The sequence below is a fragment of the Bombus flavifrons genome, chromosome 15 (genome assembly GCF_040668555.2).
Source record: "Bombus flavifrons isolate JBK064 chromosome 15, iyBomFlav1_principal, whole genome shotgun sequence".
Classification (NCBI taxonomy): Eukaryota; Metazoa; Arthropoda; class Insecta; order Hymenoptera; family Apidae; genus Bombus; species Bombus flavifrons.
In genome coordinates, this window is record NC_138456.1 from 4732396 (window position 1) to 4750796 (window position 18401).

Consider the following 18401-nt stretch of genomic DNA (forward strand, 5'->3'; position numbering starts at 1 on the left):
CTTTGAAATTTCATTAACATTATAATGAGACCTGGCTATCAGTAATAATTTGTTACTATCTGTTGCCACATTTAACTATTTAATTTTGCTTGTCAAAATGGATAAGAATGAAAGTTGAATTTTCTTTAGAAAAACGTTCAAGAATGATTAAGAATGTGGGACATAGTTTTGAAAAATAAGACATTACTTACGCAATCATTTAGTAATAGATATTAAATTAATATTAATAAACCACAATACTTAATGCGACCATCTGTAGCACTAATTATATACATACTGCGATTGTCTAAACGATTTTATATTTTTCTTAATGTGATTAAAGAAATAGATTCAAAATAAAAATTCGTTTTATTTACTGAATATTCCTTAAATATTCTAATAAGTGTCTTACTTTGAATATTTTATACATTTTTACGTGTTATATGCATTTCGTAGATCTTGGAACCTTAAGTATCCCAAAAACGTGCAGACATCCGTAGTAATCTGATAAATGTATGTTGTTCCTCATGAAAGTACCAATGAAATTTCAAAATGCTTTACGCAACATACGCACTATACACATGAAAGCTTTCTATGACAAGTGTTCGAATATTTTCACGAGATAGTATAGGTTAAACCTACCATGATACCATTGTTGCACGTTGGAGTTCGATTGGGTCGAATATAGGTTATAGCCGGGTTAACCTAGCTTAAAACCACTGAGCACGGGTATTAATGCCATTGTTTGAATAATAACGATATGGTTCGCTGTAGTTAATCAAATCTGCACATGCAAATACTCGCGACGATTTAATATGTAAATGTCCTCGGCTCCCCATCGAATTTGCACAAAATTAACAAGCAACCCGAAATTTCCGCGGAAGTGACCCCAATAACAATTTCCTCGTCGTTACATCGTACACACTCGCACACGCAAATCGTATACGAGAATTCATCGCGAACCACTTTACTTCTTTTTTTGTTTTTGTTCGCAAACCTATATGTATACAAGACAGACTCTGCTCTCTCCCCTCCCCTCTCTCTCATTCACTCACTCACTCACTCACTCACTCTCTCTCTCTTTCTCTCTCTCTCTCTCTCTCTCTCTCTGTCTCTCTGGCGAATTGGCGCGCGTGCATGAATAATTTATACTCACGTAGGCAGCTTGTTTACAACGTGGCCGCGATATTTCGTGGTAGGAAGAAAAAGGTAGCCGTGGAGCCGCACGTTTCCGACGACAAAAATGCCCGCTTACACGATCCCGGCCGGTTCTAATTATACAATCACGCAATTTGTACGTTCACGTGCGATTAAGTCGTTAGCTTTTATGGCGGACGAGGCGGAAAAATTAAGAGACTCGCCCCCCCTGGGGGACCGATTTTTAATGGTCCCGATTTTATTTATTTCACCACCGTATTTTATCGTTTGCGGAGAATGACCGTGTCCGCGGTGCTACAACGATTATTACGCTACTTACGCTAAAGATCGATCACGTGATTAACAGTGATTACTAGATCCGACGCCAGGTGGTACACATTCGCCTGACTCGTTCGCGCGCATAACCAACTTTGAAACTTCTCCTTCGTCCGTGATTCCTATATAGGTCAGCTTACCTGATAGATTTCCGATATCGTGGATTATCGTCTCATTCTTTTTGCGGGAAGAAAACATGGATTGGCCGCCTAGAACGCAATCCGTTGGAAGTAACCGGTTCACCGGAGCCGCTGTATCAGGTGATCTCTCGTTACGGAACGCAGCCCCGGAGCAGCTTCTTCGGTAAATTTCTGTTCTCGATCTCGTTTAACCTCACCCTAACACGAATCCAATCGTGCACCTGGCGTACGAGCTCGATCGAAAATGAATAAAAACCACCGGATCGAATTTACACGGAAGTAAAGTGGTTGGTCCAGGCGAGGTCTAATTATCGAAATAATGAAACTCTTTGAGCTGATTGAAATTGAATGTTTGCGGAGATAATGACGTAACGGAGCGTCATGATGACGTTAATCGATCTGTTATACTTTTTAGTTACGAAGTATTTCCTTTTAGTCGTATCTTAAAGTGTATGAACGTTGTTCGTACACCGTGCAAAGAAAAGATATTTAATCACGATATAGGGTGAAAAGATACAGAGAAGAAAGTCAATGTCGTATTTTTAAATTAATATATGTATATATATATATATATATATATATATATTATATAATATATATATATAATTCTTAGTCACGTGGATCTCGGAGGGCGTTTCTGGGAGGTAAGGGCGTAGCAGGATCGGGCTGAATGGGTGTACAATATACAATGCAAACCACGGAATATCACGGATTCTCGTGTTACTTTAGAACGTTTCGATTCTCCTCGAGTTACACTTGTTTCTTTGTTTCCTTTTGTTCATTTATTTTATTGCTTTTCTCTCGACAACGTGTTCTCTTTTCTTTCTCTCTCGCGCTTTCTTTCTCGCTTTCTCTCTCTCGCATACTTTCTAAGCACATAGGACCGCACGCAACGCGCTTCGAGAAGTAACCGCAATGAAAATACAGGAGTGAAACGAAGATAAACAAAACGGGACCGATGATGGTTGAGCAAGATTCTCACGGAACTTCGATTGTGGAAAGATCGCAGCTTGACGTAGGGCCCCGTTACTCGACGATACGGCCCTGATTTGCGCACCAATATTGCGCGTTGCATTCGCGTCGCTTTCGAGCCTCGTTGGCGCTCCAATCTTATATTTTCGCTTCGAGTTTTCTTATGCTGTCATTCGATGGTTCTTTTTCGGTTTTTTGAAGCCGAAGAAGCAACATTTTGCTCTTACAAAATTTCCTGTGCAGTTACATTTTCGTTTCAATCGACAGATGTGGCCACGTTTCACTCGTTTTCCTTAAAACAGCCCTACTTTTGTATAATTTTGAATTTTTCTCTCTCGGTTGAATAGTAGTACGATTATAGATTATAGATTTTAAGCAGCGGAAGTGTCGAGGAAAACGAGCTTCAGTCGCGGAAATAGAACTCGATCGGTCAAGTCTAGTGAACTTAACGCTGTTAACCCTTTGATCTCGACTTGATCAAATGAACATTTTTTATCCAACGATATTGATATTTTTAGCAAGATTTTTTGATTTGTCACTATGTCAACTGTTTAAGTGTCAAAGGAAGGATGGTGTCGGATTAATTTGTTTAAATCGTCGGGATGCAATTTATATCCTAAAAAGTATGGTAGAATAAATGAAGGAAAACGAGAAAAGAAAAAGAGAGCGGGAGAAACATTTAACGCATTTATTTAAAATTTTAAATAGGAAAAAAATATTTTAAAAATCATTATAATGACAGTTTGTAACTGGCAAAGTAGCATTAATTAATTAAAAAAAGACGTAGGAACAGAGATATAATAGGTATTCACATTTTTATACAATAAAACACGTCGGAGGTATCACGAGTTGTTCTATCATAGAAGTAAAAAAAAAAAAAAAAAAAAGAATGAGAAGGACCCTTCGAAAAATAATTCTAGCGACGCATCAGATTCACCACAGCTGTAGTTCACTATTTTATACAATCGCAACATTGGTGGTGTTACAGAACACGACATTTACATAGGAATAATATTTCGACTACCGTTAACCACAGTTCGCAAAACTGGAACAAACTATAACGTTAATCACTAGAGGCGGATTAAACGGAACTAATTACAAAACTTCACATTTTTACACGGTAACAGCAACAAAATTTTATATCGTATACTACAATCCGTCCCGTTGCTACATTCTCATTAAAAAAGAAAAAGTAGGGAAAAGAACGAAGGAATAAGGAGAGGAGCTCTTTACCGGCATGGAAGAAAGTAATTTTACATTTACACATACATCGATTGACGAAAACGAGCTCCGAGAACGCAAATTGCACTCCAACCCCCGATAAGACATCCACCAGTATTATCACCCTTCCTACAACCAAGCAGTTCTATCAATTTTCATCTAGTACGATATTAATCTGGTCGAAATAATCACCAGAATTCAAAAAAGTTACCGACCAAAGGGTTACTTACGAAGACACACGAAATTGATGGGGTTGCGAGCATTTTTATCTTCCAGAAACAACACAGGTCCTGAATTTCTTCTTCTCTTTTTTTTTTTTTTTATATCGTTCTTGGGTATTTTTATTTTCGAGAAACTGATTGCTCGATGTTCTACGACAATTCCCGCGATTAATCTACATCGATCGCTAACGTTTATACAAACAGGAGGGACGCAAGGGTTGGGAAGGGCGAGTGGTGTTCCATTTTCGAAGCAACGACGTCGAGATGGGGTGGATGAACGCCTCGAGAGAAATTTTTCGGTGTCGTTTCGATTCGGCTTGGAAACGTTCATGAAACGAGGTTGGTGACGGTTGTGCCCTCTATGCAGGCTCCGAATCGAAGGACGACGATCGATCATTCGATTTTTTACTTTTAATCATCTAAAACACGCGTCGACGCGATTTTCGCGGCCGAATAGCGAGTCGAATCTTTTTTTATTCTCGAATTATATCGTTCGTTTGTTGCACATCTTCACCACTTTCTGTATGGTTTGTTTGTTTTTTTCGTTTTCTTCGCTACTTCCGAGGGCGTCGAGGCGTGATCGGGTAGCGTGCGTTTATGCTTCGTTCACGTCTCTCTAATAATTAATATAATATTATATTCAATAATTAATACAGAGAGAGAGTAGTTATTTATATATATATAATATATATATATATATATATAGTATAATATAATATCACTAGGGTACATATGTACAGGGGCTGCAAATTGTAGGAGGTGCTCTTGTATTGCAATGTCTCCCTCTCGCTTACACCTAAAACGCACGCGGGTAGAACGCAACCACTGTCGCTAGCCACGCTATTCGTTAATCTTTCCATCCTCGTGAAACACATTCATGGCTTTCTAGTTACTTTCCGAAACACTTCGAGCGTGACATCTCTTGAAACCCCCAAAAGATCAACCACTATAAAATTGACGATCATTGAAAGCTTGGAATTTCAGAATTTTGTACTTCGAATCTTTCACACGAACTCAGTGTCTAAACAATTGATCCGACAATAGCCAAATGTATCTATAACCAGTGACACTGCACGAACTCGTTTCCAAGCGTTCCAGGACCATCAACCAGAGAAAGCCATTTCATGGCTTCGTCAAGAAGCTAATCGTTCAAGACAATTGGATATCCCGAAAGTGTTTTCTCACACTCTAAGTGATTCGAAGAGTTCCTCTTGAAATTGTGCCCCGAAACAACTCTCACGTCCATGTAGCAAGGTCTCAGCCCCATTTAACCACGCTCGTCCCACCCTTTCGTGCCCCGTAAACAGAAATGTACACCAGCAACGGTCGTAGAGTCTTGAAGTAGTGTCCAACGCGCGGAGAAGCCGGGCCCCGCGCGATTCATCCCGGCCATTTTATGTACACACTCGCAGGAAAACGGCGTGGTGTCCCGGAAGATCGAGCCCGGCGAACACACGGCCAGTCCTCAGGCTAAAATTGCACTTCGTTATGTCGAGCGTCCCTCGTCCAGGTGCCCGGGGCCCAGCTCGCCATGGACCGACCCGGATCGGGGCACGGAGGATGTCAGAGACCGACGACCTTCTCCCCTGCTACGACGGCTCGGAGGTTGAGTCCGGCTCCCTCTCGTCGCCGGATAGCTCTTCAGGCTCGCAAGGTTCGGCCAACTGCTCGTCATCGGGGTCGTCGTTCGTGCTGGTCACGGGCTCGTTCTCCTGTCACGGACTCCCTCCGCCAGCATCCGCGTCCCCCCTGTGTCCACCGGGTGTTAGACTAGGGCTACGCCTCCTTTTCTCTTGTAAGCCGTTCACCATGTTCTCTATGGATTTTAGTTCACCCGCTGAACTGCCGCCCGACGTTAGGCCAGCCGTTGGTGTGGGAGAGCTAGTTGGAGGCCTTGGAGGTGGTGACCTTGGGCTGAGTGTCCTACTACCAGGGGTGACAGTTTCGAACGCGGATCCGTGTGACGGTGCTGGTAAGGTATACGGCGCGAATCGGTGTCCTTTTAGTTGATGTAGAGGACTGGCCAAGGGGTGAGGATAGTGAGCGAACAAGGCTGGGTGCTGGGACGCAGCTAAAGCCAGTTGCGCGTTGAACAACATGCCTGGAGTGACTCCACCATGGATTCCCAGGGGACTGGGTGGTATTAGGGGCCCTGGGCCTGGGTATAACCCAGGTACCGGTGGATAGAGGTAAGGTAATAGGGGCGGATGAAGCGGTGGACCAACCGATACGTCTGGTCGAGGCCCTTCTGAACCCGTTGGGCCTGGTCCACCGCCGCTCTCGGAACCCGATGACTCGCTACCCTCCCCTCTTTCGCTTGTTCGATCGTCCCTCTCGCGAGAGTGTTCGCGCTCGCGCTGATGATGCGCTGGATGGGGTGTATCGGGTCCCACGACGTCTAGAAGTTTGTCCTCGTCATCTAAGAGGTCGTTAACCGAATTGGAAGAACGACGCTTCTCGGGGGATGCTGGCCCACCTGCTGTTAGACGGGAACCGCCTCCTGACACTGTCAACAGCGCCTGCCTTCTGCAACAACGACGCGGAGTTAGCAATCTTTTAGGGCTCATTGGGATGTTTTCTTTTAATGGATTATTTTTTTAGGAAGGGTTAGCTTCATGGAAAGCTTTTTGGATTTTATTAGTTACAGGAGGTTAGATTCATAGAATTTTTAGAAATCAGACGGTTATCATAGTTAGCCTTCAATTAGTTTGCTGCAGGTCAAATAGTTGACAGACGAAATAAATTTTCTCCCACGTTTTTTCCTATTTTTCTGGCTAGTGTATTACTTTAATATCATTACCATACAGGGACAGTTGGCCAAGTTTCTTATTAATTTATTCTTTAGTTAGTTAGCAGCACTTATTTATTATCAGCAATTTGCATCACATTAGTTGAATACTACTTTAGTAATTCATTGTCAGAAGTATTATTGCATGAAGTGTAGAGAATATTGATTTTAGGTCTTTTATTAACGTTGAAAGTCATGTTATATGTTATAAAAAGAAGGGTTGTAACAATAACTTTTTGCAGATTAGACTGTGAAAACAGAAGGATCGATTTTATGAAATATTTTATAACTATTTCTATTCAATTAAAAATTCTATATATTTTAAACTGTTACATTTTTTTTAGAGTCCAAAGAGTATTATAAATATTATTCCAGCGATATTTAAGGTAAATTCGTTGTATGTTAAAAATGTAACAATTATCGGTTTAGTAGATGCAATCATTTGAAATTCACCCTTTAATCGAGGTGTTTCGCACCTGTGGCAAATTACAAGCGTTTTAGCCGTCGCGTGTGATCGCTGTAGCGACACTCATACGGCTGTTGCTGGCAAGCGTGCGTCTAAAATGTGTATTGATCGTGTGTTGTATGTATGACGTGTCAGTAGATCGATTATATTGGACCAAGTTTGTGCAATAAAAGACTATGTTTTAATTTCAATGCAACACAAAATGTTCGATGCTTCGAAAGTACAGTTTCAGCAAAATTATAATCAGACATGTAAATTCATCTTAATTGTAGCGAAACTTAAATTTTTTCAATTTTTTCAAATCGGTTGCTCGAAAAAAAAATTTTATTTATAATTTTTCTTTCTAATTTTTAATTATAACTTTGTGTTTATACTTTAGAAATAATAGATACGTTTAATTGTATCTTATTATTTTCATTTCAAATTCTTTGATAGTTTCGACATATCGTGATATACGAAGCAATTTATTTTTAAACAATGACACGCTTCAATTTTCGAAGCAATTCCCTCGAAAACCCTCGCGAATCCAATTTTCAAACCAATTTACCCTAAGAAACTTGACGATTTCGGGTTGAAAACCAATTTACCCCAAAAACCGCCGTTGCTCGACACTCAAATCGACCTATCTGCGCGCCTATTCTAAATCTCAATTACTCGAACGACGTAACTGGAAAATTTTATCAGCCGACTGATGTGAAACGAGTCGTCTGGAAAATTTAGGACAGCTCACGCCTATTATTATTTTCAACAATAATAAAACAATAAGCGTGAAGTATTCTAAACAAAAATAAAAAGCATACAAACTCCCTCTTATTCTGTTCACCTTACTTATATCCTCTTGAAATATCTATGAGCTTAATGTCTCTCAGACAGAATTTCCTATTTATCTCATTAACATTAATATTACTCTATAAAAACACTCTTAACAATTCTCACAAATTTCGAATCACACTACCCACTTACTTATCCTACACATACGTAACCAACAAATTGACAGAACCAAATACTCTAAACCACATTCTTCTAATATTAGTTCCAAGCACACTAGATAATTTGAAATTTCACATTGTATCGCGTTTTTCCACCAAATGCCAATAGATCGGATCTATATCGGAAAGTTCGGTCACTCGAAACGAAACCGATGATCGCTGCTACGATAAAGCTTTTTTTAAGCGATCATCATGCAAATCAGCGTTTTTTAACGAACACGTTTCGGGAACGTAAGTATCGTGTAAGACTCGGCTTGAGCCGCTCGAGAGCCGGACGTAACGAGAGGCTTACCGATGCCTTAATGCCGCGTAATGCGATCAATGCACCGACACAGCCGTGGCAAAACGTCGACAAGGCTTGAAAGAGAGAGCAACCGAGTTGATGGACAACGTGAACACGATCGAGAGAAAGAAGGAGAAATATTAGCGAGTACATTGTCGGTGTACTGGATGAATCCGTGAGCGTGTAAAGGGTGTTACGCTACTACGGTTCTCCGGTTTCCGACGCGCTTAAGTGCAAAAACACGTTAAAATCAATAGTTTGCGTGGACGACACGGGATTTAGTAAGCGAGCTGTACTCTCGTTTCTTTCCCTCATCCCTATGGTCTTCGATGGTGGAACGATCTGAAAGATCGAGAAGGGGAGCTTTCCACAGACTTGGAACAGATCTACGATATTTACTTTTCTCAGAGTCGAGGGCGACATTTTAGGGTGAGATTAGGAGAGTGATTTGTATCCTTTGATGATGCTTTGGGATAGTTTGCGAAGAAATTTTCACACCTGTGTGAGAAATTATCGCATCTTGTTGGGGAATAAACGATTGAGAAATGATTAACCTCCACCCTATTTCGTAAGTATCAGAAGATGTGGTGGTTTGATATATAATTTCTCGAATTTGTGATGATCGACATTTTGGTGATTTAACGATTTATATCGTTTGGTAGTTTCAGATGGCTTTCCTGAGACTTTGCTAGTGAATAAAAAACAGAGGAATGTTTGATTTACATCCCCGTTTAGAAGCATTAGCTGACGATTGCAACGTTGAACTTGCAAAGAAAATAATAATTTAATAAATAGTAATTTCCATTTTTGACAATTCTCGGTTTCAAAATAGTTCCCCGGTAGACAAGTTACATCGATTCTTTCGTCCTTTTCTCCGAAATTTCTACAATTTCTCACGTCATAGCAATTCGAAGATCGAGTATACTTATGGAATTTAGTAGCTAGTAGTTTCTCGTCTCCTATTCTAATCTTCGCTTAAGCATCTGTGCATCAGCATTGCGATTCAACGGCTGACAAATCGCAAGATTATCCGCGGAATACGCGCGTCTCCTCGACCGATCTTGCTGTTACTTGCACACGCAAGTAGGATGAAGCAGGTAATTGGATTCACTATGTGTGCTTCTGTTGTGCACGCGGTCGTTCCAATTTCCAACTAGTTCACGCCTTGTACTCGTGATTTCAATGTTCTTATCATTCCAAATATCTTCTTACATCTGTCTCACCATAATCTCACGGTAAAACATGAAACAAACAACAATTTCACCCTGCGATATCTGCAAATTCGTGTTTTGACGAGCAAAAAGAAACTCGTGAAAGATACAGAAACTACGTAGAGATTTCTTTCTTTAAACATTAAATCTACGATATTTTCTACATCTCATATTATCCATTCTACGTTTAACACAGACTTCTTCATCCCTTCAACATAAACCTAAAGCAACTCCTATCACTCGCACCCCTCTAAGTATTACAATACACTATGCTTCTTTATATTTCTTTGCGTATGATCATTATAATACTTCTTTAACCCTTTGCCAAAAACCTAAAGCAACTTTTATCACTTGCACCCTCTCGACAATCCCTTAATGAAAACGCGACACCTACAAAGAATCCCACTAATCCTCCTAACCTAACCACCAAACTGCTAGCACCCCAGCAGCCCTTTTTCTTAAACCGCGATTACGAGACGAAGGGTGAGGTTGACTTCGTTAGAGGGAAAGAACGAGTCAAAGGTGGCGCATAATTTCACCATAATTACCCAGGTCGCCGATCGAGTGTCTGTGATCGCCTGATCGAACGTTCAGACAGAATAATGAAAAAATCCAGCAGCCCCGGGGTTTTGCCTTTGACGTTCGGCCTTTGGTGTATCGGTGTCATCCCACCCCAAAGATCGTGTCATCGTCGAGGATTTATAATCAACCCCTCGAAGCTTGCTGGGCCCTCGTTTTTGTGTTTCCACCACCACGTAGCCACCCCCGTGGAACAGCTTCGGTTCTCTCGTTGCGCACACCCCCGCTGATACCCTATGAAATTCTGTCAAGGCTCGATGATTCCCGTCTTCTTAATGGATCGTTGACGGTGAAAACGTCTTTCTCACGCTACACGTATATATATAGATGCGCTCTTCTTTTTTCCTGAGATATTGTCAGGATCGCGGAAGGGTAAGGGGATGACGACGATGCGATGACGGTTGGATATCAGGGGAATCATTATTATTTCCTATCACTCGAAAACACACGAGGGCGCGGGATTCGAGTGGCCGTTTCAGCCACGATGGTTCTGAATGCTAGCTGACGTATCGCGGAATTTCAGTTTGGAGCTGTTTGGGGTGTGATAGAAGAAGGAGCACGGGGGTTTTAGGTTTTCACTATGTTGATTGTTTTAAGTGTTTGCTGGCAAGTGGAGTTTCATGCTGATGGCACTTTTGATTGGTTTATCGATTATGTACTTTGATGATCCTTCACTATATTTTTTCATATTGCTTCGTTGATTATGTGTTGCCATGGTTATTTATTATACAGGGTCATTGGTAACTGGTGGTACAAGCGGAAAGGGGGTGATTCTACGCGAAAAAAGAAGTCGAAAATATGGAATAAAAATTTTTTTTGTTTTTAATTTTTCGAAAATGAGCGAAAATTCAAAGTCGATTTTCTCGAAAACAAAGCCTCAAACGAAAAATTTTTATTCTATATTTTCGACTTCTTTTTCCGCGTAGAATCACCCCCTTTCCGCTTGTATCACCAGTTACCAACCACCCTGTATAATATTTTATCTGGTTTTTGAACGTTTCTTTGAAAATGAAGCTCTATGCTGGAGGGATTATCTTATTGGTTTCGCGATCGGAGAAATTATAGTCAATTGGAGAACTAGTTTGTACGTCGAAGAAATATCATGACAATGGGTAATTAGAAGAAGAATTCGTTCGTAGACACAAAGCTTCTTCGATATTAATACAATTTCCAGTTTGTATGAACTACAGAAGATCGACTAATCATCTCAGTTTCAGAAACAGAAGATTCAAAATCTGAAGTCTTTTGGATACTCTTAGACCACTTCGCCTTGTATTTACAGTAAAGTAGAAGATACGACGTTTATACGATAGTCCTTTACATTTCAAAAATTAGCAGCCAGTTTGTAAGACTCATTTTCAATATTATTATCAAAGTGTCAAACCAAGTTCAGTTTAAAAATCTGCCCATACAATAATAAGTAATTTACTTACAGAAACGACTGAAGAATACACTGCAACTGGCGACCTAGGTTCAAACGAAGCCTCATAAATCTACAACCTCATCCCAATGTGATTCACAATCGTTACAAACGATTCGTAATTCGTGCTACGACTATACCTGGGCATGACGGTCTCTAAGAATCGAGGATTACGTCGATAGTGTCGCGTAAACGCAACAAATGGCGAGGCGTGGCGATTAATAACGCGAAGCCAACGTGGAAATGTGGCCGCGGACAGATTGATTCTTCGTGAGGCACGATACGATCGTTCCGGCGCGCGCCTTGATAAATGACGTGACAACGAGCCACGCCGGGGCCAGTGCTGCCCTTTTTTTTTATCTCCTCCTTCGCTTCGTTCTTTTCCCCTCCTTTTTTACACGAGGAAAATATTTCTTTTTAACCGGCATGACGAATCGACTGGCCACGCTCGAGCAGCGTCCCGCGCCTCACGACTACTCGCAACTTAAAAACTTAATGAAATAACGTGGCCGAACTCGCCGACGCTAGGCACGCGATTATACCAAATTTGTCCAGTCATCGTGGCTTCTTTTTTAGTCGAGGGAAAATTTGACGATCGACTTAATCGAGATCCAACAAAGAAGATTATCGAGGTTAATATTAGGGCCCCATTTTTAGGAATTCGCCCTTCACTGTATGGGCATTATGGCACAGGGTGGCGTTCATACACGCGAAAATCAAAATGATATACAGATGACAATGTGTCTAGAGAGACGAGAGTATTCGTTGAAAGAAATGATTCAAACTATTTCATTTGTTATAATCTAATTACGTTCGTAGATACGTAAACAAGGTTCGACTATATGATCATTTTGCCTTTGAAACTACTTAAATTCCCTGATTTGCTCAAATTCCCCCTGATCTTTAATTTGAATCACTTAGTTTTGAAAAGAACGAACGTCCAAGACAACCATTGACTCGTCTGATCATTTTAAATTAACAATTTTTTAATCGTGTTACTTTGCATGGTATCACTGTATAATCCGAAAGTTTTGTAATTTCCGAGAAAGAAAGCAGTCGATTAATACAAACTACGTCGTATGTTTTAAGAATCTCATGTCTGAAACCAGGTGTTCCTGCTCCGTCTAATATGTGTAACGATTAGACTGGGGACATTTATGCAGGTTCATATCTTTGAGAGTAAAATTAGAAACTTAGAACGCCGATAGACAATTATTTCACTTGCCAAATATTATAGAAATCGCTACACTTTGGATACCTCGTCTACCTTTTCATGTCATGTGCATTCTGCGCAAATTTTGTACTTCCGAAGTTTCTACGAACACGAAAAACTCCGCATGAAAACTCCAACAACGATTTCTACGTTCCTTTATCGCGACGAGAAAAGTGGCAGCGACGTATCGATACGGAGGATGTTTAAACCATAAGCAGGGAAAAAGGATCGAGAAAGGGAATAACGAAAAGAAAGAGGAAGGAAAATAAAGCAGGAGGCCTTGTACGCCGGAAGTAGTCCGCCCCACCACGAAACCGGCCTTTATGCGCCAGTTACTGGCTGTAGCGGCGATATAAAATTCAAAGCCACCAAGTAGCACCCTCCACGCTAACGACAGCGCCGCCCCTGAGCATCAGTATGCTAATCCGATGATTGGCTATGTTCCAACCCCGTTCGCTTCTCCTTCTCTCCCTCTCTCTTTCCCTTTCTAACCAGCGTGGCTCCATCTCCCGGTTCTCTGCGGCTTCCTGATGGGATCCGACCACCCTTAACCGAAACCATAAGCCAAAACTAACCCTTATTCTAATTAGGCGGCGCCACGACGCGCCCCCCTGCTTTGCATATTTTCTCGATTAACCTCGCCCTTTCTTTATCCGGCCGGTGCGTCGAGCGTCGCTTCAATTTCCGCGGAATTTCCTCCGTACTCTGCCCTCCTCCCGTGGTTTTTCCCATCGCCAATCCCACCTCCACCCTGTAGGGCACTTATCTAAGGAACCGTTGAAACCACCGGCCGCTTCCGAGTATATTTTACGTTCTACGTTTGGGAAATAAACCGAAATTCGATGGCTTTAGGCTAATTGTCTTTTTTCTTGCGGGGGTGTTTTTTTTTTAATGACGTTAGATTATTTCTGTAGAAGAAAGTTTATTAAGTTTGAAGGAAGAATTTCTTTTCCTTCATTCGTATTTCGTATTCCACGTTCTGTTCGTTCTGTCTTCTTTTATATTTATTATTCTATAATATTTTTACAACGTATAATCTACCTTGTCTTACTGTATTTCTATTCTATTTTGTATCTCGAAATTTCCTTAATTCGACTGCAACAGAATTAAATAGAACAATGTGAAAATCATAGACCTATTACCTCTATGGTAATAAAAATGTCATATACCTTACGCTTTATTCTTCTAATTCGATCCTAAAATAATTAGAAAGAAAGACAACGATACGCCCTTCACCAAAAAATCACCCAGCACCCAAAAATCCAACTGTATTAATTATTAATTATTCTCTTGATTCGATTCTAAAATAATAATGAAGAAAGGTAACAAAAACTCATCCAGCACTCAAAAAACCAAGCTCTCATATTAATATACAGTATACCTTAGCCGAATTCTAAACTAATCGAAGACACCAAAAAACAACGTGTCACCGAAATTCGCCGTAACCTTAAAGCCAACCTGTGGACTCAATTAAATTCCCATAAACCACCCCAAAGTTCGTCTAGTTGGTCCGTTCCTCAAGGTTCTCAGTGACGATACCTGAACGTCCCGTAGACGACAAATTGGAGAAGCTTACGCGGCTTTCACTCGCGTGTAGCAAGGATTAGCGAGGTTAACGAAGCTGGCACGAGGTTTATATGCATAGAGCGACTTAACCTCGTCAAGATCCACTCGAGGGCCAACAGAAACCCCCCGGATGAAATTGAAACGGGTCCGAGTATACGCGACCCTCGCTTATATAAGCTCGTAAAGCCGCGATATTGAATACAAATGGACGATACCAGGGTGCAAATGAGCCCCGGTGGAAGCAACCCCCGGCCCTGGGGGCTGACCCCGAGCCCTGATCCGTTCAGCTTAATAGCGAGGATCGAGGGGTAAGCTCGACGATCAATTAGGTCCATCTAGAAGACAGGATCTGGAATTGCTTTTTGTTCGATGGGGTTACGATCCGGAGAGAGGGTAGACCATTACGCGGTTGCCCCTTTCAGCTGGTTTCTAAAGGATGATTTTTTAGTGTCTGTTCTTTAGTGCGAGAAAATTAGAGTTTTCTAATTTTTGTGAATTTTTATCCACTATAAATTCGTTTGTTCCTTTCTAAAGAGGCTTGAAAATATTTATCGATGATAATTTCGATACAGGGAATTAAAATCACAGCTGTTTCTGTAGGATAATGGCTTTGGTAAAATATCTATATTTTATATTATTTTCTTTATGATTTTATAATTAAAATATAATAATTTGTGGTTGGTTAATTGGAACTGGATTTTTACTAAGGATAATTTTAGCATTCGTTATCCGATGAATTTCATCTTCTGACAATGATATTAAAATAGTAAACTGAACCAAAATATTTGAGAACTTTAAGCAACAGCTTTTATTTTTTCTACTTTAATGAAATTTTGAAAGCGATACTCACTTTTTCTCGCGCTTCCCCGCCCCCGTGTCCCGAAATCCCTTCGCGAACGGGTTATTGTCGATCTTCAGCTGGGTGATCTGTAACAAAAGGGAATTACAATGCTACGGCATTTCGTTAATGAGATATCGACATTTGCGAGTAACACAAAACCGAGAATAATTAATCGAATACGCTGTCAGTGTTGGACAAAAGCCTCATTAACAAACATCCCGGGAAGAGATCATTTCGACAACACTGTTACACATCTCTATACATTTTGCTTAAATAAATGGAAACTCTGTTTCCACAATATTTTCAACAATTCATTTCACATATTACGTCAAATTACGATAAAGCAGATTTAAAAATTTAAAGCAAATATCTTCATTCTATTATCTTAATTTCTATAATTCCTACAAATAATATCGTACAATAACATATAATTCTTCTAAATAATAAATACCAAAATGTAAAATAAAAATCCTGACCCTATGAAACAAACCTATTGTTCACAATCACGTCCGATTTCCCTAACAGATACATTGCAAAACTTCAAAAAAATATCTTCAACCTATTAGCTCAATATTGTTCGACGTCCCTTTAATTTATGTGAGTAGTACAGCTTTTCCTTCGATAACGAACATAATAACGAAACTTCAACAACGAAATACGTAAAATTTCCAACCAAATATGAATTAAAGGCAATTTTTTAAATAAAATATGAATTTATATAATGAGATTTTATGTTCCGATTGCCTTCACACATACGTTATACTATCTTTTGCAAAGAGTTGAAAACGAATCTTAAGGAATACTAAAAAATTCAGTAAACGTTTAAAAAATAAAAAAGCATAGTAGTTGCCACTTATCCATTCTTACTAAAAAAACACATATCTCTTCGATCGACGTTGAAAACTTAGCCGAATGTTTCCAAAGAATAAAATCACACTGAGAAAAGAAAATTCCAATGGAGATCAGCGGAATGGATGGACAATTTTTTCGTTGGTCCAGATCCGGTTAATTAAAATCGCCTTTGGCGCGTAGAATGGCCAGATGGTTCCCGGAAGCTGCTTGCTTCCCGGTACGCGTTATTCTTGATTCTTGCGCGCGGGCGCAAAAGGGGCCCCTTGTCCGTATTTTTCGTCGCGCGATTCTTCCCTCTCCCGTTATCGCCTCTGTTTCCCGGTATCTCCTGCTTGCCAGAAGAAAGATATCGCCTATGTGGATCTTTTCGAGTGGCCTGGCCCTTCTGAGTTTCTCGAAACCCGGCTGATCTCGCCGGTTGTTTCGTGGGATCGTCGATTCCTTGTAACTTGGACCGATCGTTGCGGTATTTGATTATTGAAAAAGAGTTCTGGGAAGGAATGATCGCGTACAGAGGGTGGGACAATGGATGTCGAAACGATTACGGTGGACTCATGGTAGAAGTTATTGGAAATAACGGGGCTATGTGAATAACCTGGAGATAAGGGTGTGATAACGTATCTTTCTCCTTTGGCTTTCGAACGAATTTCTTATAGAAATTAAAGAAGGATGAATAATATTCAGTTTCGGCAGAGCAACAATATTTTCTTAGGTTATAGAATTTATTTGTAAAAATATATTTGTAAAAATTGGAGGCTGGTGACTGGATGGAACGACGCTTATGCTAGATTTATTTTTTACGAGTATAATCAAAATGAACATGTATACAGAGATTTGTTTTATCTACTAGATATTGTGACGAGTATTATGCTTTGAACATTTTATGCGTCTTTACATACTGTGCTTTCTATGCTTATTTCTACGGATTTGGATTTTTTTTAAATTAATAAATTAAATTGCATGAGAACACCTTCTTACTTTTTAAAATGTACCTAATTATTATAGAAATCAAAGCGCTTGAATAATATCTTTTCTTACAAAAACCTTTATCCTAAATTCTGGAATTACTCGGATAGGGTCAAAGGCGATGTCAAGGTTTGTTTGATTTTTAGGTGACACCGTGATCGTACATTGAATTGCCAAAGGGTTGATAAAGATTAAAAATCAATATAATTCGTCACTGGAATATTCTTTACTCTAATTGACGAAACCCCGAATTCGCCGATTAATTCTTTGCTTTGTTTTTCGCCGTAATTTCGCGAACAAACGATTGGAAGCTTGTTAATTAAATTGTCGAGGTTGGGCTGCAACCCGACCGTTAATTACAACATTTTCTTTAATTAATTTAATTAATTCGATACCCGACCCTACCGGCTCGGTCCTAAACTTCGATAATTAATATGCAAAGGTAATGGCTCGATAATAAATTTCCAATAAAGAAACGGATAACGCTGTTACACTCAATCACCTTTGCACACACGAATAATGAGACTAAATATTAATTGACATGTTAATCAACTATTCTACGAAAAACATCTCTCCAATGCCTATTACGATTTCCTCTTCATCTCCCAAGATACCTCAACTATTTAAAGTTTCCCGCGTTTTTTATCATCATCATGTTCCCCTATAACCTTCAATTATGAATCGAACCGTAACATTAAAAAAAAAAAACTAGTACTAAAATTTCCTACATAATTTATCTTATTTACCATTTCGTTTTAAAAACAGAGGATAGTTATGCAAATTCATATTTTTTCATATCATATTCATATTTCTATAATAAATAATAGCAATTTCGCCAAATATTCTAACGTTAACTTGCGTGTTTTATATATCTTACTATTTTACCCAAGTTTCGCGTATCTTCGCACCTTCAAACTCTCTACAAATGCACAGAAACTCCACGTATAAGCTCCTTTCCCCCGCAAGCTCCTCAATAAAAGCCGCGATCGATCCCCGAAACTCCTGTCTATAGAAGCGAAACTAAAAAAGAGAAAAAGAAAAATCCCTATAAACCTGAGAAAGTCTCCAGACGACAATTTCCACCTGGAAACTTTTCTGCGTGGTAGAGACGAGCAAAAGAGACTGAAGTCGAACAAAACCGTCGTCTCGACAAAAGGCCAGAGTCGATCAGAGAGTTCGTCGAGACTAGCTAGACTAACGAGTTTTCCCCTAGCGTTTTCG

General features: G+C 40.0%; 2 protein-coding genes across 6 annotated transcripts in view; both read right to left on the reverse strand.

Annotated features, from left to right (window-relative positions):
• LOC138187631 (Fanconi anemia group J protein homolog) overlaps positions 1-1575 on the reverse strand; it is a 166545-nt gene extending 164970 nt beyond the window's left edge. For 2 of the 3 annotated variants that reach the window (XM_069128599.1, XM_069128596.1), the window contains exon 1: positions 1136-1575. The gene's annotated coding sequence lies outside the window, so the exon portion shown is untranslated. Of the gene's footprint in view, positions 1-621; positions 981-1135 lie in introns of those variants that run through there. The other variant, XM_069128598.1, reaches the window with a different exon arrangement.
• A 1662-nt stretch (positions 1576-3237) lies between these two features.
• Positions 3238-18401, reverse strand: part of bi (T-box transcription factor bifid) — a 168934-nt gene continuing 153770 nt past the window's right edge. For 2 of the 3 annotated variants that reach the window (XM_069128602.1, XM_069128600.1), the window contains exons 6-7: positions 15372-15448; positions 3238-6532 (exon numbers count right to left, since the gene is read on the reverse strand). In XM_069128602.1, the coding sequence (XP_068984703.1) occupies positions 5722-6532; positions 15372-15448 (888 nt within the window). In that variant the 3' untranslated portion in view covers positions 3238-5721. The remainder of the gene's footprint in view (positions 6533-15371; positions 15449-18401) is intronic. The other variant, XM_069128601.1, reaches the window with a different exon arrangement.